The 24,312-nt window shown below is 54.1% G+C and overlaps 1 protein-coding gene across 2 annotated transcripts in view; it reads right to left on the bottom strand.

The window, feature by feature from the left end:
• Positions 1–1,436: 1,436 nt before the first annotated feature.
• Positions 1,437–24,312, bottom strand: part of ZCCHC24 (zinc finger CCHC-type containing 24) — a 63,455-nt gene continuing 40,579 nt past the window's right edge. The window contains exons 3-5 of one of the 2 annotated variants that reach the window (XR_013398058.1): positions 12,018–12,182; positions 3,454–5,592; positions 1,437–3,416 (exon numbers count right to left, since the gene is read on the bottom strand). Coding sequence is in view for 1 of the 2 variants with exons in the window: in XM_015147156.3 (XP_015002642.1) it covers positions 5,479–5,592; positions 12,018–12,182 (279 nt within the window). In the remaining variant the exon portion in view is untranslated. Of the gene's footprint in view, positions 5,593–12,017; positions 12,183–24,312 lie in introns of both variants that reach the window. The other variant, XM_015147156.3, reaches the window with a different exon arrangement.

Raw genomic sequence — 24,312 nt, 5'->3', positions numbered from 1 at the left:
TGAGACAGACACCGGCTCTGTGTCCTCAGATCTGCCCAGGGAGAGCAACAGCCCCACCTGGGCTGCTGGAGGACTTGGGCTGGCAGAGGGCGCAGTGTGGAGGAGGGGGTCCTTCATTCTCCTCTCACCCTGGTGGAGGTGGGTGCCCTCTCCACTCCCTTGCTGGGCCTGGCTGGCAGCCACCTGTGTTCAGGCTGACTCTAGCCTGGCTGCCATTCGACACACTGAGGGCAGGCACCCTGCGGGGAATTCTCTAGATGCCAATCAGCAGGAAGGGGCTTTGTTCTGGGATTTGCTCTGTACCCCAAATAAGACAGGAGGTCTGGCCTTGGTGGTCTCTGTTCCTGCCTGTCCCTCCCCCCTCACATCCATGGTCCCTGACCCCGAGGACTGGCATTTTGTTTTCTTTGCTCCATCTCAGAGTCTGCAGTCAGGGGGCATGGACTGGCCCGTACAGATTTGCTTTGACTTCTACACTATTCAAAAATCCCGTTAACTCGTTGCCAAAATTTAAAACATGGACAATTCCATGTAACAACTGGGATCTCCAGTCTTTCTCCTGCTGCCCCTTCCTCCCTCCCCGGGCAACATCATTCACAGATAGCAACAGTTGGCTGGAGCTGAGGACCAGGCGCCCCTTGACAGGACTCTCTGCCCCCCGCCTCCTCCCCATCACCGTGGGCCCCACGGGAACACTAGGGACCATCTGAAGCCCAGTGCTGCTCAACTCTGGATGCACAATGGACTGAGCTGGGGGGCTTTACAAACTCAAGGACACCCTGAACCACTTCCTCGGCCTCCCTGGGGTGGGACCAATGATGTTCTTAAAGCCCCACAGGTGACTCAGGTGAGCAGCAAGGTTGAGAACAGCAAGAGCTGATGCTGGGCTTTGCAGGCGGGTGGCTGCTGACAGTCTTGCTTCCTTGTGATTCCCCATGGTCCTCAGCAGGAGCCCCACCTCATGACAGCCCAGGCCAGCCCAGGCTTTGGTCAGAAGAGGGGTCCCTGCGCCGTCTCCCCTGGACTCCTCTGTTTGCTCACTGTGTGATGCTCCGTGTCTGGGCCCAAATCCTGATCTTGGCCCAGTGTGCCAAGTGGGAGCGGCCCAGGGCTGCCGGCTCCGAGGCAGATTCACTCCTATATATGGTCACCCGGGAGTCCCCCCACTGAGTGAATGCGTGACCTCATCTGCCGACAATCTCACCCAGTCTGGGGCCAACTTGGGGAGGGCCGTCGCCCTGCAGAGTGTTCAGTTGGGGGCAGAGAGACTGGGAGGAGGCAAATCAATGGCATGGAGGCAGGACAATGACAAGATGACCCAGACCCAGGGGAGCTGAGGCCAGCCCCAAGTCTCTCTGACGCCTGCCCCGTCTCCTGCCTCTGAAAGAGTCCAGCCTCCCCACACGCTTGCGTGAACAAGGAAACCTGTGAGCCTCTTTTGCTTTTAAAAGTCCTTTTAATACAGCATGAAGAGGCTATATTTCTATAGGCGAGCCGTATACAGATTCTCCAGGAATAAGGCACACAACGGAATGCCATCCCAAGGGCTGCACTTCGGAGATGTCGGAGCCTTCTCCACGCACCCTCCGAGCTGGGCCCCCGGGTTCTGTTTTGTCTTTTTAGCTGGACTCACACGTATGGACAGACACAGACACAGATGGGGTCACCGCATGGGGGTGGAGGAGGTCCGTCGGCAAGGTTGGCAACAGAGAAGGGGATAAGCCCGCTGCCACAGCCCCCAGGGGACTGCTTGGCCGTCTCGCTGAAGGCTGGAATACTCCCATTTCAGGGTTAGTCGTTGGACTGAGCTACAATGTAGTGAGGTTGGATTAAATATTCATTTAGAGTAGATTCAAGTCTATTAGATGCTGGAGGGCTGGTGTAAGGGCTCCGGTTGACATTTCCAAGTTCAAGGAGCATGGCCTGGAGGAGGCGTGGCTCAGATGGCAAAGCTCCGGAGCGGCGAGGCCAGGCTTTGCCCCACTTCTTCTTCCCTCCTGGGGCCCTGCTGATCGAGAGCCCTCCCACCAAGCCAAGACGCTGGTGGACCACAGAGGGGCTGGTTAGTCAAATAAGCTGCTTCTTCCCCTCGCCCACCCCCTGCCCCTCTACAAAATGAATAAAACCGTAATAACAAGATAAGAAGAAGGTGCCAGAGAATGGATTACAATGCTGTTTGTTATCCTCAGTGGAAGAGGCACAAAGGGGTCACCATTCCCTTTTTCACTGTGTATCAAATTATAGCTTCCCTTAAAAAAGGCAATACTTTTCAAAATACACATATGTATAAATACAGGACGAGAACATATTAATAAGCCTAAACACTTGAATAATATGCTGGCTACTTAATACTGATATTTTCATCCAGGGAAAACAACACAGAAAAACAATATGGCTTAAAGAATTGCAGAGATTTTTTTTCCTCATCAGAATTATGTACCAACTTCATATAATATTCTATGTAGACAATATTTCCTTCTGAATGTAGTTCAGTTGCATATTTTTACAGACCAAAGCAGAGTAAAAAACAAACAAAAACCAACCAAAAACCCAATAACGGGAAACAGAAAAGTTCTCACCATAAATATTTTCTTGCAGTTCAACCAGAAGGTTGGCAAAATACTTCCAGAAATCTTTGTTTGATATTCTCTTGCCCTCCTGAAAGTTCTGAAGTTTTGAAAATGCCTCTCTTTTTGTTTGTTTGTTTGTTTATTCTCAAAAATCAAACAATTATATTTTTCTTTTCTTTTTCTTTTTTTTTTTAAAAAAAGGCCTTCAAATATATACAGACAAAAAATCACTGTGAAGATTTTTTCGGGAAAAGCTACCAAATTCAGTGTTGTGAGAAAAACTGGTAACCATGCAGAAATTTTAACATCTATGAATATTTTTTTTTCCAAAATACACACATAGTATTTTTTTTAAAAAAGGAATTCTGTGTCAAGTATAACTCAAAATAAATACAAATTCACAAGTAGAACTATTGAATACTTCATACGGGGTAAACACCATAATCTCCCAACTAGATCGCTAGATCTACCAACTGCAAGCGATTGTCCCTTTTGAACTTACTAAAACCACACACTTTCCTGTCCCCTGGGCTCCTGGCCCTCTGAGCACTTAATTCTCACGGCACCCAGCCTACATGGCAGTGGCTTTGCTGACCACAGAGAGTTCCCCAGTTCAGCCAGAGCCCAGTCAAGGGGAGCATAGGGGGTGGGCCTCAAAGCGGGAACCTCAGCCCCCAAGGTGGCTGGCTCTGCACAGATGGCAGGGCACTGGCTACCTGCTGAACAGCTCACTGGCCAGGTCACTTTGGGGTGATATCCCAACTCCCCTTAGCCCGTGCAGGGAAGCCCTGGCCTCCAGTGGTCAGGGACCTGGGTTCTTTTTAGGGTGTGGGCTCCCCCTGGGGCCTGCAGCACAGCTGGCAGGCCCCAGGCATCCTTGGGCCAAGGTCCCACATGGGGCCGGGTCCCTGGAAGGGTTGGCACAGGCACACTGCCCACCACTGTGAACATTCTCTTTAGTGATGCAGTAGGATGACTGTCAGTGGCAGCTTCTCCTTGAGGACAGAAGCCTGGGCCGGGGCCAACCCCAGCTCACCTCAACACCTTGGAGAAGTCGGGGAACAACGCGCTCGGGGAGTCCTTAGTAGCAGTCCCCAGTGGTGACAAGAGTGTCCACAGCCTGCTGCCTGGAGCAAATGTACCTTTTTTAAGTGCTCAGAGGGTATGGCCCCTCAAATCCACCCTGCAGCTCCCTGGCTGCAAATACACTCACTCCATCTTTTCAACTCGCTCCCTGGACCCCTGGTTAACACTTCACTGTAACTCCTCAGTTGTACAAAGCATTTTCATTTGAATACAAAAGGCAACTGGACACCAGGTGGGCATCCTTGAGGCCGTGGTAAACACTGAATTTCAGGCCCATTTCGTGGTCTGATTTTTTTTTTTTTTTCCCACAGAGGCATCATGTAGGGGCAAAATTAAGAAACCCAGTTCTGACAGCCGGGAGAAAGGAAGGGTCATGACTATGGAAACGGGGCTTCTCATCCGGGAGACAGAGGAGCGCACGATCCCGCTGCCAGTCAGGACAGTGGGCTCCCTGGCCAGGGACGTGCCACGAGGCCTCTCTGCTCCCTTGGGAGGTAGGAAATTATTGTCCCCATTTTAGAAAAGAGGGGTTCTGTGGCTTGTCTCAGGGTTCCCCACGTGAGGGGCTAGGAGACCGAGGTGAGAAGGAGGAGGCTCCTCCATGTTTGCAGGGGTTGGGGATGAAAAGCAAGGCTGGGGCTGTAGGGGCCAGCAGGGGAGGACTCAGCATCCCTCAGCCTGACTTCCTAAGACACCAAGTGAAGGGTCACGGTGCGGGGTACCTGGCACCTGGGAGGCTTCTCCCACCATTCTGGGTGAAACTCCCCAAATAAAGCTCCAGGACACAGCACCGGCCAGCATGAATCCCAGAACAACAGAGCTGAAATGGGCCCTTTGGTCTCTGGTGTTATGCTGTCATTTAACTAATGGACAAACTGAGGCCCGGAGATGTGAATTCCTTGCCCAAGGTGACAGAATGCGTCAGCAGCAGGGCAAGGACTTGAGCCCAGGTCTCCAGAACGCCAGGCTTGCGTCCTTTCTGCTAGAACAGACACGCTGGGCTTCCACGCTGGGCCAAACTACCTTGATGTGGACCCCCAGCGTGGGTGGGAGGCACAGGGGAAGGAAGGGGAGTGGGACTGACAAAACCTAAGGCAGTCTGGTGGGGGTCGTGGGAGGGGCTGCTCACGTTCCCCAGGACAGATCCGTCCAGCGTTTCGTGCCTCCCCTGTGCCTAACCCCTCCTATCTGGGTCCATAGGGTAGGGAGGGGGGCACACCCAGGTGCAATGCCAGTGATGTCAGAGGGGGTCAGGATTTGGGGCTTAAAGTGGGCAAGGGACAGAGAGGTCCACTCCCCAGCAGCTGCTAGAACACATGTCCCCTTGCCAAGATTGCTGACTCAGGAAAGAAACAGGGATTTCCGAGAGTGGCTTTCCATACCGGGCAAACCGGAAGGTTGTGGGTGGGGGCAGGCGGCCTGGCTGGTCTGGGGGAAGTTTGGGATTCACAGTAAATTTAGTGCACCTGTGGCCAATACAAGGCTGCTCACCCCAAAGAGGCTCTCAGAGGAGAGTCTGTGGGGATACCCGGGGCTCCTGGACATGGGCTTTTGCTTGCTTTTGTCCCCTCCACAGAGACCTCAGGCCCGCCTAAAGAGCCCCAGACTCCCTGCTTTCCCTGGCCTGTGGGGGCAGTGATGTCAGTAACACTGTTTGTCAACACACACACACGACAAGGACGCTAAGAGCCCCCGGCCCAGCCCCGCAGGCCTGCGAGGACACCCCACGCACAGGGCGACACGCAGCCCCTTGGAGCAGCACAGGGAAGCAGCGTCTCCTTGGGCTGGTCGGGGGCGGCTCTGGGTGCGAGCGGGCAGCTGGTCACTGCACGCGACGGCAGTAGTAGCCCAGGACCTTGCACTTCTCGCAGAGGTGCTGCGGGTGCTCCTTGCTCTGGTCGGACACGTCCAGGCCATCGGGCTTCTCGAGGGGTCTCTGCAGAGAGAAGAAGGAAGGGGCCCAGGGGAGTGAGGGGAGAGAAAGACAGAAACACAGAAACAGACAGGGAGAGACACACGGAGACAGACAGGTGCGACAGGTACACGGGGAGGGGACCAGACAGACAGAGACAGAGACTGACAGACACAGAGAGGGAGAGACACACACCCGATGCGGGGTGGGGCGGGGGCACCTGTGGTCGCAGGTCATTTCAACCACGGTGCTGGGGCCCTCCTGCTGAGGGAGGCTCCCTGCGATCACCCAGCGAGTGGGCTCGAATGCCGGTTCTTCTACCTAACAGCTGTCTGACCTTGGGCAGGCCACCTGCCCCCTCTGGCCTCCATGCTCCCATCTGTGAACAGGGATGCTGATAACAGCTTTTTCACGGGCTTGTTCTCACCAGACAACTCAATGGAGATAATGAATACAAAGAGCCCGGCATGTAGAAGCTGTCTGTGGTTTGTCTTATCGGTGGGAGGGGGACACCAGCTGGTGCAGGGCCATCAGAATTGAGCCAAGATCTCAAGGTGAAAGGACCTAGGAAGGGTAAGTTCCCTGCTCTCCTGGACGTCCCAGGGAGACCTCCAACAGCTCCTCCATCTAGGGCTTGGGTGTCCCCAGTTTACTGCCTGGACGGTAAGAAGGCTTTCCACCTTGAGTTAGAGTCTGGGTCCCTGTCGCCTCATCCTGGAGATCTAGCCACAGACTCTGTTCGGCTCCCAAAGGACCGTCCGATCAGTATAGTTGTGAAGTGTCACCTCCAGCACCCCAAACCCAAGCTGGTTTGCAGCCCTCACCCCCTAGGCTGGCCAGGGCCTCTTCCTGCACCCAGTCTTCCAGGACAGGCCAGAAAGGCCAGACTCAGCAGGGCCCACACAGCCCTCACTCCCCATGGCTTACACGTTATGTGGCAAAGTACTGCCACCTAAGTCAGGCCACTCTGGAACACACCCTAATGTCACCACTTCCCTGTGAGTGGCACAGGGAGGAAACAGGCCACAGATGTATGAGGAAGGGAGTTTCCACAGATGAGGCAACTGAGGCTCCAAGACATTAGGGACATCCCTGGGGCCTGCAATGAGGAGGTGGTAGTGTGTGGCCTTCCAGCCACACATGCTGTTTCCAAGCCCTGTGCTGCAGGGACATGCTGCCTACTGCCTGCAGTTGGCCCCACTGGCTGCACTGTACTGGGGCTCAGGGCCAGCTTATGACCAGTGCCCACCCCAGACTGCCGCACTCCCTCCCAGCCTGGCTGAGTCCCTGGCTTTCTGTCCCCAGGACAGCACCTCCTGTGTTTGGTGGAGGGAAGGCCATCTTCACCGGCACAGCGCTCTCCCCCGGGAATTCACGGGCACCTGCCAGCTGCACCCACCCTGACTGGCATCTGCCTTCTGAGTCTTTATCTCTGGGGCTGACAGAGGTTTGGCAGGCCCAGGACTGAGGGCAGAACCTCCATGGAGACTGAAGGAGTCATCGCCAGTTTGTTTTGAAGACTGTTCTGGAACACCCTGTGTCTGGTGTCTTCTGCAGTGTCTCCATATGACACGGTATTACCAAAGTCCGACAGACAGAGCTTTGCATGCCAGCTCTGCCACCTATCAGCCAACGGCTGTTGGGAAGGAGCTTTCTCCTCCACAACCTCGACTTGTCCTTTTGGGACCTGGGTGGGAGGTTAATAACATTCATTGCCTTTTTCCTAGTTTTGTGTGTGTGTGTGTGTGTGTGTGTGTGTGATAGAGAAGTAAATAAGATGACTGTCTTCTTTTTACTTTTTATTTATTTTTATTTTTTCAGACAGAATCTTAGTCTGTCACCTAGGCTGGAGTGCAGTAGTGTTATCTCGGCTCAGTGCAACCTCGGTCTCCTGGGTTCAAGCGATTCTCCTGCCTCAGCCTCCCAAGTAGCTGGGATTACAGGTGCACACAACCACCCAGCTAATTTTTGTATTTTGAGTAGAGACGGGTTTCGCTATGTTGGTCAGGCTGGTCTTGAACTCCTGACCTCAAGTGATCCACCCATCTTGGCCTCCCAAAGTGTTGGGATTACAGGTGTGAGCCACCACACCTGGCAGACTGTCTTTTTTAGAGACAGGGTTACCGTCACATAGGCTGGAGTGCAGTGAATCCTCCCACCTCAGCCTTCCAAGTAGCTGGGACCACAGGCATGCACCACTACGCCTGGCTAATTGTTTAAAAAAATCTTTATAGCGATGAGGTCTCATTATATTGACCAGGCTCGTCTTGAACTCCTGGGCTCAAGCAATCCTCTCACCTTGGCCTCCCAAAGTGCTGGGACTACAGGTGTGAGCCACTGCGCCCAACAGAGATGACTGTCTTAAAGTATTTTATAACCATAAAAAGCTCTGGAAGACTTAGTGATCACAGTGTGACCTGTAGCAAATCACTTAGCTTCTCTGGGACTCAATTTTCTCCTCCATAAACTGGGGGCTAAGTCTGTAGGCTAACTCTACATGATAGGGTTGCTGTGAAGAGTAAGTTAGTCTATGCAAAGGGATTAGAACAGTGCCTGGCACATAGAGAGCACTCAAAATGTTGGCCAGTATTGGTATCATGTGTTATATAGCGTTAGGGGCAGCATGGCGGCAGGGGAAGCCGCGAAGTCCCGGGTGAAATGCTCTGGAAACATCCTTGCCAGCGCCCTCCTGGGCTCATCTGAGCTGCGCCCCCTCCTTGGCCGTGACCCCATGGTGCAGGTTCCCTCTGTGGGCCCTGGTCTGACTGCTCAGCCCCGCTTGGCCTGCCACTGGGCGAGGAGCTTGCGGAAGCTGTCAAGACACTCTCCTCTGTGGATGGAAAACACTGCGCAGCTGGGGCTGACCGTGGTGGAGGGCCTCCCCCACTCCCTGCAGCAAGGCAAGGCCCAGTGGCGTTTTCTTTTTGGGGGGACCAGAGCCGGCAGGGGGAGCTGCAGCTGGAGGCTGACAGGAAGCAGATGTGGCGGCCAGGAGAGTGGGGAGGTGGAGGGTTCTCCGGAGACGGAGGCCACACAGGTCAGGGCTCTGCGGGGCAGGAGAAATAAACCAGCCCTCTCCACCGCGGGGCGCCATGGGGAGCACCACCGCTGGGCTCTTCAAAGGCTCTGGACAGCTGGGGGATAGAGAGGCACCACCCTCCCACCCCCACCCAGCTTGGGAGCTCAGGAGAGATCGAGCCCTGGGTGGTGGGAGACCTGGGTTCCAAGGCCCCTTGATACCAGCTGACTGGTCACCCTGCTCATGTCCTGTCTCCTCTTGGGGCCTCGGTGTCCCCAGTGCACACAGTAGGTGCTAAACAGTAGCCTAATGACTGGGAGAGGGGAAGGGCCCAGACACACGCTCTTGAGGGATCCTTTAGATTGGGTCCTGGGAGAGCTGATCCTGAATGTGGAGATGGGGGACAGGTGGTCAGGGAGGCTGCGCTGGGACCGAGCTTGGCAGGATGGAGATGGCGAGGCAGGTGAGGCCGTTGCCAGCTTGGGGATGGTGACATAAGCCAGGAATGGGCCTGGCATTATGGAAGGGGCATGGTGAGGAGCCCTGCCCAGCCAGATGCTAGGGCGATATCGGGGCAGGGGCCGAGGGCTGGAGCCACTGCAGAGACTCGGTTCCTGTGGGGCTTGGGTGCATGGGCTGGGCGCTGCCTCTCCGCTTAAGTCACGTAAGGACCCAGCCCCCAGGACGGTCAGCACAGACCCCAGCAGCTCCCATACATCTGAGGCCCTGCAGAAACTGGACTGTTCCTGACTCCTGCCCCCAGCCAGCCACCATTATCTGCCTTCCCTCCTCCCCTCCTCCCTCCCAGGCCACTTATCTGCCCTTCCAGGCTCCAAGCTATCCTCCAGGCCCCCAGTCTACTGACCTTCTACCCCATCAGAGCTCTGCCCCACATCTCTCCCTCAGGGGAGCCTTCCCCCAATAGCTCCCAGAGCTCTCTCCCCTCCTGCCTCCTCTGTCTGCTTGTCTTTTGTGGTGACTCAGCACACATGGAAGGCCCACCCCACCCCTGGCTCCTCCATCCCCCGCTACCTCATCGACAGTGACCTTTTCCTCCCACCACCCCTCAGCCACACCCTAGACTTGGGCTTCTTCAGAAACCACCCGTCTCTGCCCCCTCCTTTTCTCCTTCCATTCCACTGGCTCCCAGACTCCCCCCAGTCCACAGGCCCACCAGGCCTCCCTCTCCACTGGGCCTCTCTAGCTTCCCCTTCCTGCTGATGCCCCATGATGAAGCACGGTCGTCATGCTTTTACAAATATGCCCACCCCCCAGCCATCTGCCCTCTGGAGTGCTTGCCCAGCCAACCTCTGTCCTGTGGACCCTTTGTACACCAGGCCTGGCCTGCACCTGCCAGGCGAGCTGTGCTGGAGCAAGTCACGGAACTAGGCTGACACCTGCCACTGCATTAGGATCATGTACCTCCCCCGGGCTTGGGATGCGGCTGGGTGGTCCAGCCAGCTTTCCCTAGCAGGCTGCTTCCTCGCTCGTCCTTCCTCAAGCCCGCCCCAGCCCGCCTCACTCCTACCTGAGAACTTTGTCTTCCATTTGCTGAGAAAACAGAAGCGTTGGATGTGAGGTTCTTCTTGCATCATCCAACCCATGGACCTTCCTAATTACCCCCTCTTCTCCCTCCCTCCTGTGCCGATGGGTGAAGCATCTCCCGTTTTTCCCCTAAATCATCAGCCTTTTGCTGTCTTCTAGATCATTCTCACCAGACTGCACTGGGCTCCAGGCTCTACCATCTCCACAACACCTAGCTCCAGGGCTCCTTCCTGGTTGTGGCTACTGCTGTGATTCTCTCCACAATCAAACTCTCCTCAAGAGACTGGACAATGAGGCATTCCCTCTGCAGCCAGATCCACACCAGCCTCCCCTGACACTGCTCCATGGACACTGCCCCGACCTCCAGGCCAGCTACACATCAGCACCTCCACTCTCGCCCTCACGCCTGACTGGCCGGGCTTCTGTGCTTCTCAAACCTTGGTTGTAGTTCAAGTTCCCCAGGTAAAAGTGATACTTTTGTTTTGCTTTGTAAAACTTTGAGGACCGTCTCCTTATTGCCAAATTTCCAAGGCACTCCTCTGTGGTCTCTATACCTGACATTTGAGCACCAAGCACCAGTCAAGCCTCCAACAGCACTTCCCGAACCCCACCCCCGGCTTCCAGGACTCCACGCTCCCTGGTTCTCTTTCTCCTTACTGGGTCTTCCTCCTCTATCTGACCATCAAACACTGGGATTCAGCAACACTTGGTCTAGGGAATCCCTTCTCTACTCCGTCCACATTCTTTCTACAGGAACTCAAATCCATTCCCTACCATGTTTAGGTTGATGACACCCACTTATGTATGGGCCATCTTGACTTCTCACATGAGCTTCAGAATTACAAATCTAACTGCCTTCTTGACGTCTCTAATTGGATTACTGCGAACATCTCAACTGTAATCTGTATCAGAGGAGCCCTGCTTTCATTTCCAACACCTGTGTCCCAGCCAGGCTGCCCAGTTCAGGAACAAGCTCCTCCATCCACTCAGGTGCTCCAGCCTGCCTGGGGTGGGACTGTTCTCCGGGGCTCCTGTTCTTCCCCCACATTCCACCACCAATCTGATGATGCTTGGTGTCGCATCCAGCTCCAGAGCCTCCTCCAGAGTTCAGCCCCCTCCCAGCTTGTATGAGGGCTAGGGTGTTGTCTTTCTCACTGGTCTCCCCACTCAATCTCTGCACACAACCAGAGTAACTGACTTAAAATGAATCTGAAAGCCCTGCTGCTCTTGGGTTCCTCAAGTGCCCCCAGGGCTCTGTGACCGCCCCGTCTAGCCCTCTGCCCCAAGCCTCTCACTACCCTCTCCTGTGCCTTCACTGAACTGTGGTCCTGGAGCGCCCCAAGTCCTTATGGCCTCAGGGCATTTGTACCTGCTGTGCCCTCTTCCTAGGATGGCCAGCCCCCAACTTGTGATAGGCCTAGCTTCCCCCTGTCCTCCAGGTCCCCGAGTCAGCAGCACCTCCTCTGAGTGACTTTCCCTGTGCAGCTGCCTGAGGTAAGACCTTCCTAGGAGGAGCTGGTCCCATCCCTCCCACATGCCTGGGCCTGGTGCACACAGCCTCCCTGTTGACACTGGCCGACTGGATGGATCAAGGAAGGAAATTGGAGTTTCCTGCTGTTTCCTGCTGTCCTCACGTCTCTGTCTCACAACAGCAAGCCCTGTTCACTAGTTTTATAATTTGCTGGGATTCTCTGGTCTCAAGATCTTGGTACAGTTGCCCCACCATTCTCCTTCCCTTCCCTTCCCTCCCATTTCAGATGAGACAAGGAAAGAAAGAGTCAACTTAGAGACATATCCCTCGTAGGAGGGAGTAAACTGAGGCCCGGTAAGGGAAAAGTCACCCTCCCGTGGTCCTTCCGAGAAGGCCCCAGCCCGCCCGGCTCACCTGCTTGTGCGGGTACACGTTGATGTGGCACTTGATGCACTCCTGCCCCATGTTGGCCCAGGAGTTCCCGCTCATCCATTTTCTCTTGCACTTGGGACACTTGTACTCGCCGAAGCAGCGCTTTTTGCCCTGGTATGGAGTCAGGCCCTCGCCTTTGGGGCGTGCCTACAGGGCAGGAAGCAAACACAGGGGATTGGGGTCCAAAGGCCAAGATGATGCCCCATGGGGTTCCCCTGGCCTCTGCCTCAGTCTTCATGTCCTGTGTCCATGTGTACAGGCCCCTTTTGCCCCCAGTCTAGATAATATCAGGGATGTCCCCAGAGCACAGACAGGATCCAAAGGCTGGGAGACACATGGGGAACAGAAAACAGAGGAGATGGTGAAAAAACAGAGGAGCACGTCTCTTCTAGATTTAAGGAGTAAAGTATTCAGTGGTGGCTGGAAATTACTTCCTTAACTCACACGTCATCAAGGGCAGCTGGTCTCATGGGCCTGCACACAGGCACTCTTTGGCCTACCCAGCAGTGTGCTTTAAAGGGTCATTGAAGAGGCAGTACAAGCGCGGAAACTGGTGGCAGTGCCAATGAGTCTTCCTCCTCCCTGCACCCAGTCAGCTCCTCTACTAGGAGGCAATCCAATGTCCCTCATACCACTCCAAAGGCGGGCCCTGCATTTACAGATGCATATGACATACCAATTTGTACGTACATTCTTTTCCATCATGAAAATGGAAACAGATTATCCATCTGGTTCTGCATCTTCCATTTTAAAACTTTATCTTATTTTGTTTTTTCGAGACAGGGTCTCGATATATTGGCCAGGCTGGACTCAAACTCCTGGGCTCAAGGGATCCTCCTGCCTCAGCCACCTGAGTAGTTGGGACTACAGGTGCATACAGCTGTGCCTGGCTACTGTTTTCTTACTGAATAATACATGTTAGAGTTTTCCCTACATCACTACAAATAGAGCTACTGCATTCGGTTTAACAGCTGCACACAGTATGTATGAGTCCATGCAAGCTCCATAGTGCATGGACCAGTTACTATTTTAGAACATCAAGCTTGTTTCTGTTCTTCCATCATTACAAACAATGCTCTAATGAACAACTTCATATGTGTATCATTTTGCACATGTGTGAGTGTATTTGTGAATATAGAAGTAAAATTGTTGGGTCAATGGGTATGAGCACCACTAATTTTTAAAGAGCAAATTCCCACTGCCCCTCCCCACATACTGCAGGTATCCCAACTTAACATTCCACAACAGCATCAACAGAGTTTTCATTATCACCAATCTAAGAGGTAGAAAATCTTCTCAGAGGAGCTTTGACTTTCATGTCTTTTATTATGAGCAAGAGTGAATTTGCCATGCATTTAAGAATCACTTGTGTTTCATTTGTGAACTATTTGTTCATACTCTTTGTGATTCTTTTTTCCTGCAAGAGTAGCCTAATATTTTTCTTGTTGATTTGTAATTGCATTTTATATATGAAAGAAACAAGCTGTCTCCCACACAGTGTTATTTTAACAGCTTTACTGAGATATAATTCATGTATCTTACATTTTACCCATTTAAAGTGGACAAATCAATTGGTTTTAAGTATATTCACAGAGTTCTACAGTCATCACCACAATCTAATTTTAGAATATCTTTATTGCCCCCCAAAAGTAGCCCTATACCCAGTAATAGTCCTTCCCCATCCTACTCCCACTTCCTTACCCCACACAGCCCTAGGCAGTCACTAATGTACTTTCTGTCTGTCTGGATTTCCCCATTCTAGGTATTTAATATAAGTAGAAACATACAACATTTGTCCTTTTGTGTCTGGTTTCACTTAGCATCATGTTTTCAAGGTTTATTCATGCTACAGCATATGTCAACACTTCAGTCCTTTTTGTTGCCAAATAATATTCCATGGTATGGATATGCCATGTTTTATTAGCCCATTTATCAGATGATAGACATTGGCGCTTTCTCTAATGTTTGGCTATTATGAATAATGCTATTATGAACATTCACATGCAAGCTGCAAGTGTTTTTAAAAGTTGAATGAGTTACCCTAATATTTGCAAATGGGAGATTTCACACAAATACGACCACTCTGATCTAGAATCCCTGCCGGCTGAGGTTAAGGAGTGGCTACCCCATCAGCTTCCTCCACATCACCTCTGCTCCCACCAGCTGCAGCTGAATTTATGTTCTCTACTAGGTCTTCGCAGGCTTTGAGTTGGAGAGGCTTAAACGCAGGCTCTCCACGGTGGCTATTCAAAGTGTGGTCCCCAGACCAACAGCGACAGCGCCACCAGCTTGTTTGAAATGTAGAGTCTCAAGCTCCACCTTGGATCTGCAGAATCAGAACTACATTTTAACAAGAGCCCCAGGGAATTAATATGCCATTACATTAAAGAAGCGCTGGGCTATGAGATGATGTCGCCATAGTAACTTTCCTTGGGGAACTGCCCATTTATGAAGTGGTGCGTAATGGTTAAGGGCACACACTCTGGATCCAGATCCTAGCTCTGGGATCTTGGGTAAGTTACTTCACAAGGATAAGGACAGTAACTACCATATAAGACTGTTCTGAGGATTAAATGAGCTGAGGATTAAATGCAAAACATTTAGAACAGTGCCTCGCACACAAGGCAAAACAGGAATATTAGTGCTATTATTATTTATTAATGTAGAACAAAAAGTGGTATATAAAATGGGTACATAGTTTCTTCCTTTAGTAATCATGCCTCTTTGTCCCAGGCGCCATTACTACCACTCGGTGATAGCCTGCTAGAATTTCAGGCAAAACACTAAGGGGGGACATGCGTGCTGAGTGCACAAACCTAAAGTTAGAAAGTGACACCAACACCACCCTGATCTCCTGGGCCCACTGCCTAAAGTCTTTGGATCCTCAGTGGCCTTCCTGGCAGCTGTAACATTCTTGGGAGAAGTTTCAGCCTGAGTTCCAGGGCAGGGCTGCCCTCAGCACTGGTCAGATCTGAGAGAGGGGTCAGCCACACCCGAGGGAGTGCTCAGTGGGCAGCCAGGGCCCAGGGGCCAGTCAGTTTGTAATAGAGGGGTCAACGTGTGCCTCTGAAGGCACACTGAGCTCTGTTGATCTCAAGTTAGTGGGTGTCCCTCTGACCATTTCTGGTGCCCGCTTCTCCTTCACCTGGGGTCTGGAACCTGTGGCTTCTAAGCCATCCCCTCTATCACAACCCCTCATCTTCCATCATCTGAAATAAAGCACTGGATGAACTCACTCCCCCATGTCTCCCCAGAAGCATCTACGTCTTCAGAGGGGATAAGGGGGCAGGCGTGGGTGCCTCCCTGATGCTGAGGTCTGAGATTCCTTGATTGAAGGTGGGAACTTGGGGACTCTCACCAGCCAGGCCCACTCTGGAGCTGGTTCTGCAGGCCTCTTAGCTTAGGGAGCTCACAGGACCAGGTGCCTGGCCTCACACAGTTGGGGCAAAGGGCAGGGGTCAAGGTACCAGAAGGAGGGGTCAAGTCATTCCAGGACACTGGGCAGAGTGAAGCATGGGGACTGAAGCCACACTGGAGGTGGACTCTGGGAATTTGTTCCCCGAGCCCCTGCTTCAGAAATGAACAGGAAGGAAACCCACACAGATAAAGGAGACACTGAGTGCGAACTGAAGGGAACAGGAAAATGAAAGAGAAGAGGGGTGAGCCAGGAAGCATGGACGCACCATGTAATTAGAAAAGCAGCCGTCTGGAGCCATCCATCAGGGCGTGTGGGCTGCTTGGCAGGCAAGGGATGGGGCCCCAGCCTCCTGCAGGACCAGACGTCCTCAGCGCACCATTCCCATGGCTGCTGTCAGGCCAGGCACTGGGAGGGCCTGGCTCCAACATGCCATTGCATGGGATGTGGCTCAAATTGTGGTCTCCAGGACCAGATGCCTGCAATGACATCTGGCTCTGCCTGTGACTATCTGGGGGGTTCCTTGTCAAGTTATTCAAACTCTCCGTGCCTTGGTTTCCTCATCTGGAAACCAGGATGATGACAAAGGACCTGCCTCCCAGGGCTGTTGGGATTTGACACATTCATGCGTGTAAAGGTCTCAGCTCAGTTGCTGGCACACTGCAAGTGCTCGGTCACCATTAGCTATTTCGGGGTGATTCTCTTCTTCCTTGCCTGCACTAGGAGAGGGAGCAGAGGTGTCTGAGGTATTGCAGAGGCTAGGGCTGAGGTCCGCAGGCATTAGTCCCAGGAGGATGGTTCCAGAGATGGGAGGGAAACCTGGGAGGGACATCTGGGTCACTCTCTATCCCTGGGTAGGAACGGATTGGCAAGCAAAAGAAGAAACAGCATTAGGCGTCTTCGCTTTCTAGAATTCTCATGGAAGGACCATGCTGCAGAAGCTCTGGGGACACTGGTGGCAGAGGTTGAGGAAAGAGGAAAGAGAACCGGCGTTAGTGTGGCACCGCCTGTGTGCTGGGCTTTATGCTCAGGACTCCACAGCCCACCAGGCCCCCAACGAACTCTCCTAGAATCCTGTGGGGCAGGGGACATTATCAACCCATTTGACAGATGGTGAAACTGAGGCACAGGGAATGGGTGGGACTTGCCAAAGTGCTTCCAGTGCATGAAGGGCAGCAGGCTAGGCCCAGCAGGCTCTTCCACAAGGCCACACTTGATTCACCTCTTGTCTGCCATCCCCAAAATTGTCCCCACCATGATGGAGGCTTGTGCTGTTGGGGAGAGACCCCCTAGCAGGAATTTTATAAGAAAATTCCTAGAGCCTCCCCTCAGCCCAGTCCAGTGTCAGGCCTTGGCTGTGACCTCCGTAGAGGTGGCCTGTAGGGCAGGGGTAAAGGCAGTGGATGGAGGAGAAGACAGGACTGTGGGCAGCTCTTAGCAGCGAGGAGCCACTTCCTGGAAGGGTTCAGTCCCGACATTGTTTATGCTTACAAATGAGGGCAGGGCCAAGGAGAGAAGGAATTTCTAACAGAACAAAGGCTTCTCTACTCACCACCCCCCCACCCCCCACCATCCCCCAGCCCCGCCTCCTCCCAGAAAGGCACAGCCTCTTCTCATAAACTTCAGCATGAAACAGACGGCAACTGCTGACAGCACTGCAGGGGCCATCACCCGCCCGGTTGGGAAGGATGCCAGGCCTGACCAGGCTCTCCTGACCCAGGCCCCTGCCATGTACCCCTCTGGGGGATGACATCTGCCAGGAGGCTGGGCAAAGCTCACTGGAGCTCAGAAACCACCCCTTGTAGCACAGACAGGCCCTTTGGGGACCCGAGAGGCAAGAGGACTCACTCAAGGACACACTCAGTAAATCTGACTGAGCTCGGGGGAGGGAGGGATCCTCTGACTTCCAGACTGGGGCTTGGATCGTCACAGGAGGGCAGCCTGGGAAGTGGGAAACTGTGGCCAGAGTGGGGGTGGGAAGGAGGAGCCAAGCCAAGGAGCAAAGAAGGCAGCACTGCAGGGCGGGGAAGTGGGAGGGGCCCCCCAGGCAAGCCAGTGGCTGGGGAAGAGATGTGGAGGAGGCTCACACTGGCTGGGCACTTCTTCAGAACGGTTCAGTGTTTTCTTCCCATCCCTGCGTGAAATCTCTTGTGGTTGGCTGGGAGGTGGTGAGCTCCCTTTTACTGGGGGTATGCAAGCAGAGGCTGAGTTAACAAGTATCAGGGAGGCTGCTGAGGGGGCCTTTGCCCTGGTCAGGCAGGTGGATCTGGTGACTCTGGAGGCACTTCCACCTCTACAGTCCTTCCAACCCCCGCATCTGGTAAAGGCCAACCAGGCAGGTGTGCAGACAGGCACTCTGAGATGCTGCTGGGTGGGGACTGAACAGGTATATTTTCCTACTGTATTTCTATATGACAACTTCAAACTTCTGTAAGCCTTCAAACTTTAAACAAATGTGCATTCCTTATCCTAAGCAAATCCATCTCCGGGCGACTATCCCAAGGAAATTATCAGACATGTGGACAAAAGAGATGTTCAGAAATGTCCATTACAGCATGAGTTAGGACAATGTAAATCTGGAATGAGCAAAATATTCAAATACAATGCCTGGGTTCCCTAAATTACGTTGTACCCTTTGGATGAATGACAACAAAGCCATTAAAATAGTTATGGTGATTTTTTTAGGGGTTTGGGAAAATACTTACAAAGAGAGCAGGATAAGCAACCGAAGACAACCGCTGCACAAGAACAGGACTGGCAGGAAAGCAGCCACAAAGGCTGAGAGGACTGTTGATGATCTTACTTCTGCAGCTTACTCTCTTTCTTAACGAATGAATTGCCTTTAATGAGTGGGTTACCGTCTTGGAAGAAGATGATAACCAGCCCACTCCCTGCCCCGCAGGGCCCTCCTGCCCCCTAGGGGGCGCACTGTGCTTTCACAAGGTGACAGAAACCCCAGAGATGGTGGCTCTGGCCACACTCCTGCCCCTGCAGGTGCGGACCCTGGGGCCTGAGCACTGGCTGGCCTCAGGCTGCTGGTTCTGTTGGATCATGCTCATGTCCATAGAGCTAGCCGCCCAACCATGGAATGCACTCCCCACCCCTGGGTCCCTTCTGCTCCTTCCATTTTAAGGGAAGTCAGACATGTCCACACACTGTCACGTAACACCAGAGCCTGACTGGTCACTCCTCCCCAGCTGCTTGAAGTCCCATCACGAGTGAGTGATCCTTTAGGGTGAAGCTTGATCTCCTCACCCCTTTGAGACAGTGAATCCCTTTTGCACAGAGGTGACATTGTGGCCTTTGGTTGTTGAGGCAGAGAATCACAGGGACTGGGAGGGGAGCAGGGTGGGCACTGGGAGCCTGAGGCTGTGCCCTGCACACCATGATTCCAGGCTTCATTGTGCCCCAGGATGCATGGCCTCTGCTCTCTGGATATGGGTTCCAGCCAGGCCTCGATACCTCCCAGCCTGAGGTAAGCGCCTCACCCCCAGACCTGGCCTTGCCACTCCCATCTGCACAGGGGCGCAGGCCTGTGCCCTGCCAAGCCCTGGGATGGAGAAATCACTGTTGCTCCATCATTGGGTATTTTTGGTCAGGGCCAGGCCCTCTTTATGCCCTGACAACCACCCATGAGCTAAGTACGGTTAGTCCCAGGTTTCAGATGGGAACGCTGACGCATGAAGAGGTTACATGGCTTGCCAAAGCTACACTGTCAGGAAATGGGGCAGTCCAGATCCGAGCCCAAGCCCCTTAACGTGGGCTCACTTTCTAAACTGCTATGCAACATGCCAGGATTGCACAAAGAAGAGACCCACCAAGCCGGGATGGTGAGAAACAGGAAGGGGCCGCTGTTCTCATGGGTCCTGGCACGCTGGGGGCATCCCTTCCCATCTCTGGGCCTCAGTTTTCCCATCTCCAGAATGAGAGGTTGGACTGACTGCTGGGCAGGGTCACTGGCCTCCCAGGAGGCCCATAACTCAGCATGTGCCTGGCAGCCCACTCACGCTCCGCCCTCCCATGGAGCACAAGGCCGGCCCCACCGTGCGTCCAGCTGAGAGGTTCTGGCTGGAGCCAAGAGGAGCAGGGGGAGGAAATAAAGAACAGATGGGCTGCCCGCCGGCCCCTATCCCGCCTGGTCTGCCCAGTCTGCGTGCTTTCCTGCAGCCCTGCCGCTGAGGTGGCCCTGGGCTCCAGTCTACCTTCCCAGAGAGGAAGATCCCCAGTCTCAGGAGTTTGAGAAAGACTTTCCACTGATGCAGAAACAGAGGTCACAGGGGTGGGGCAACTAGTCCACAGAGGGGGTGCAGGGCTGGCCATGGGCTCACGACCCCAGCCCAGGACCCTCTGTGTGGCCTTGCTGGCCCTTGCCAGAGGAGGCAGAAGGTCCCTGGTCATTCTCCCTAGTGTTTCTCTTTGAGCCTGGGGCAGTGTGGAGTAAACAGGGGATAGAGGTCAGAGGTCCAGGTTGGGCCCTGGCTCTCCCACGCCTGTCTTAGAGCCTCGGTTTTTCTTTTTCTTTCTTTCTTTTTTTTTTTTTTTTTTTTTTTGAGACAGAGTCTTGCTCTGTCACCCAGGCTGGAGTGCAGTGGTGTTATCTCGGCTCACTGCAAGCTCTGCCACCCAGGTTCACGCCATTCTTCTGCCTCAGCCTCCTGAGTAGCTGGGCCTACAGGCACCTGCCAACATGCCCGGCTAATTTTTTGTATTTTTAGTAGAGACGGGGTTTCACCGTGTTAGTCAGGATGGTCTCGATCTCCTGACCTCGTGATCCGCCCACCTTGGCCTCCCAAAGTGCTGGGATTACAGGCGTGAGCCACCGCACCTGGCCAGAGCCTCGGTTTTTCTATCTTCCATGTGAGGGGGCTGTTCTGGTGGAGCTGGAGACACTAACATTCAATGAGCACCTACAATGTGCCACACGCTTTCTGACCTGACTCTCAAGAGCCCTTTCATTTGACAGGAGAGCAAACTGAGGCACAGAGAGGCCAACCAACCTGCTCAAGGCCACACAGCTGTGGAGCCGAAACTTAAACCCAATCTGCTGACTACAAAACGACACTTTCCACTGAATGCGCAGCCTCTCCGAGAGACGGTTGAGAGAAAATTAAAGAGAAAGCCTGTTCCTAGGAACACAGCCCCACCTCTGACCTCTGACCATGGCCACCACCTCAATATTCATTTGTTCACCTAATTTACATTGAGCACCCACTCTGCACCAGGCTCTGTGGAAAATTCCAGAAATATGGAAACAAGACAGATGAAGAATATATTGTCTTCATGGAGCTCTCAGTCCAAGGCCTTCCAAAGAGGCCAGCCCTGTGACCCTTTCCCCAACCATGGCCCACACCAGTCACGAACTTCCCCAGCCACATACTCCCAGGCTCAAGCCCAAGTCGGACTGACACCTGTGAAAACATGCTTGGACTCATGCCCTCAGGCAGAGGCCACACAGACCTCCCAAGTGACAGGCATGGGACCTATGCATGGCACATGAAATTGTCTCTGATCACTGCCACGGCCTCATGAAGTCAGTACTCTTAACCCTAATGACAGATGAGGAAACTGAGGCTCAAGACAGGGGGAGCAAGTCTGCCAAGTGCTGAGCCCCTGGCTTTTCCTTCCCTTCTGTGCTCTGTGGTACTGCTTTAGGGATCAACCAAAGACCTCCACACTCACATGTCCACATGCACGGCTGGGGGAGGCAGGTGGGAGGGCTGCAGCCCTGCAGCCCTGCAGCCTGGTCTGGGCAGCTGCAGGCTCCACGGAGGCCCCGGAGGAAGCAGGCGGTCAGAGGGACAGGCGGGCTGGGCCGCGGCCTGCAGGATGCCGGGAGGGAGGAAGGACGCAGCAAGAGGCCACCCAGGGCTTCCTCTGGAGCCTCAAGGGCCTCCTTGTCTGCGCACAGCCGTCCTCGCCTCCTTGCCCAGGGCCCCCTCCCCTCTTCTGGGATCCTGCTGCAGCCCAGCATGGGTCCAGAAGGCCTGGCCTCTTGTCACCCCTCCCCCCCCACCCTGTTCCCAGCCCAAAGCCACCGCAAAAATGCCATCCTGATTCCACAACACTAGGGTTTGTCAAAGTGCAGGGAACAATGGGAGCTTTCACAGGGACAGGAAAAGGCCTCAGGAAAACCCTGGGGAGGAGGGCATGGAGTGGGGGTGTGGAGAGGAGGGAAGGGAGATAGAGAGGAGAAAACAAGCGGGAGACAGAGAGATGAGGGAGAGATCCTGGAGAGACGGGGAGTGAGGACGTGATGTTGGGAATGAGGGGCAGGGAGTGAGAGAGTGCCCGTCAGAGCAGATAAGAGGAGAGGGGGGCGACAGGGTGCCCAGGAGAGGCAAGACATGATGCGGAAACAAACCAAAAGGGCTGGGAGACAGAGACATTCGGGGGGATGGGGCCCACAGAGACCAAGGAGCCCCTCCAGGACCCAGAGAGGTGCCAAGCCCCCCAACACTCCGTACCTCCAGGCCCTGTGCCCGGCCCTGAGGCACCACTGCCCAGAAGGCAGCAGAAGCCCCCTCTCCAAATCCCACCCCAGCCAGGCGATTTGGCGTAATCTCAGGCAAAACTTTTTGGAAAGCAAAGACATTTTAATCACATGAACAGCCACTCCCTAAGTTATCTGTTTCCTGCTCTGGCTTTCCTCCCTTAGCAAACCACATGGATCAGAGTGGAGGGGCGGGAGGGGAAGAGGGGCCGGTCCAGAGGGGTGGAAAGCTTCCGAATCACAGGGATTGCAAAAGACAGAGGTTTCCTCCACCGCTGCAGAGACAGGGATTGCTGGCTGCCTTAGTGGGTGGATGGAAGATTTGCAGCCACCCTGCTGTTCGCTGATTGCTGGAGTGGACTCTTGAGTTTGAAAACCATGTGTTGTTTCCAGGTCTTGCACATCCCTCTTTGGGTCCCATTTGCTCAGCAAGTCCTTTCTTCTGACTGCACCCCTCTGTCCTGCTGCAGTCACCGGCCGAGCTGGGCCAGGCAGAGTCTCCTCGAATACTTAAATGAAGGCCCACTTCAAGTTTGGGCCTCACCGCAGAGCTGAGACAAAACACTGAAGGCATTCAGGCCCCTTCCCCCCCTGGCCCCAGCTGACCTTCCACCCACAGCGCTTACACTCCAATAAAGAAAAGTCGCTCCCCGCAGGTGACAAGCTGCCCATCTGTGCCTTTTTCTTGCTGTTCCCTGTACCCAACACTTCACCAGTGAACGGCCATGTACCCTTCAAGAGCAAGCTCCAGGGGTACCCTGGTCTCCCTGGCCCAGAGAGGGCTAATGCCCTGCTTGGGAGCTCACCCCACTGCCAAGTCCCAGGCTGGCTGCTGTGGAGCCAAGAACCCACCTGCCGCCTTACCCTGGAGAAGGCCCTCTCCCTGAACTTCCAGGGGACTTTGTGGTCTGCACCACACACTTAGCTCCGGGAAAGGCGAGAGACATGATCTGCCCTAGGTCATGTCCTGCCCTGACCCAGCCTCCAGCTTGCCAAACTCAGAAATTTCATCCGAAATTTAAAAGAAATTCCCCAAACTGCCATCTTGTTTTCCACAAGCCTCTCCGTGTGCTGTGGTCAGGCATGCCCTCCACACCTCTCACTTCTATGGGAGCACTAGGCTCAGGCTGGGACTCAGAATCCATCGGCGGCTGGAGGGGACACCAGGAGTGGCAGTGCCTGCAAAGGGTGAGGTGTGAGGTGGACAGCAGAGGTTAGGGCAGGGCGGAGGTCACACAGATAGGAGGTGGCAGTGCCGGGGCTGATTGTGGCGTGGGCTCTGTCCACTCCCGGGACGCCCCCTTGGGCTACGCTGAGCACCCTGGAAGGCTGTCTTGAGCTAGCAGTGCCATTTGCACAGGGCAGCTGGCCCCTGGCTCTGTGTCTGAAGGCGTCCCTGGCAAGGCCTGGCTAGACACGGCCGTGACCAGCCCAGCCGTCCCTGGCTGGAGGGAAGGTGGTGGGTCAAGAGGTAGAAAGGCCTCAGCCTGGAGTGAGGCTTTGGGTGTGAGGGCCACAGCCCTGGGAGGAGGGGACAGGGGAGCTCAGCTCAAAATAGTGATGGGGGAAGGGTGTGCAGGGTGGCCAAGTGCCAGAAAAGAAATCTGATCTGTCCTGGCCAGTGAAATGCTGAAGTCAGCAGTTTGGGGCCACTCTGGCAGAGGCCTGGGGGCTGGGGCCCCCACTGCTGCCTGGCAAGAGGCTGCGGGCCTGACTTCCAGCCTCGAAAAACCCTCACATAAATCACCTCCTCTCTCTGGGGTTCGATCTCCTCATCTGGCCAGTGATGGGTAGAAAGAGAAGCAAACTTTTCACCTCTGGGTGAGCGCTGGAGCTCACGGTCCTTAGGAGACTATGACAACCACAGACAGGGGTGGAGAGTGCTGAGTCTCCCCTGCGTGCTGGGGCTGGCCACGCACAGAACCTGTAGGTAGCTTCATTGTGATCCCATTTCCAGGTGAGGAAATAGAGGCCCAGAGAGGTTAAGTCACCTGTCCAAGGTCACACAGCAAATAAGCAGCAGGTTTCGAACCATGGCCTTTCTGGCTGTTGCCCAATTCCCTCATTGCTGAGTGAGCTATCGGAGGTCCAGAAGGCCAGGTACAAAGGACACCTGTGGCATCTGTTCTTCAGGTGGGGGTGGGGGTGCTCTGCAGAGGAAGAGCTGCTCTTACGTGACTTTTACAGGGGGTCGCAGGGAGGAAGGAAGCCTCATATTTCCCACCCCTGCTGACCCTGCTTCTTCACCAAGGGGCTGGAAAGACATTCCCAAACTGACCTTTCTGCACTGTCCCCAAAGGCAATGGTGTTCTGTGCAGGAAGTTCTACAGGAAGCAGGATGATAGAGTGTCCCCAAATGGTCACTTCCCCTG

This window comes from Macaca mulatta, chromosome 9 (assembly GCF_049350105.2).
Source record: "Macaca mulatta isolate MMU2019108-1 chromosome 9, T2T-MMU8v2.0, whole genome shotgun sequence".
Taxonomy (NCBI): Eukaryota; Metazoa; Chordata; class Mammalia; order Primates; family Cercopithecidae; genus Macaca; species Macaca mulatta.
The sequence above is the reverse complement of the archived record's forward strand: the minus strand, read 5'-3'. Positions and strand labels throughout refer to the sequence as shown.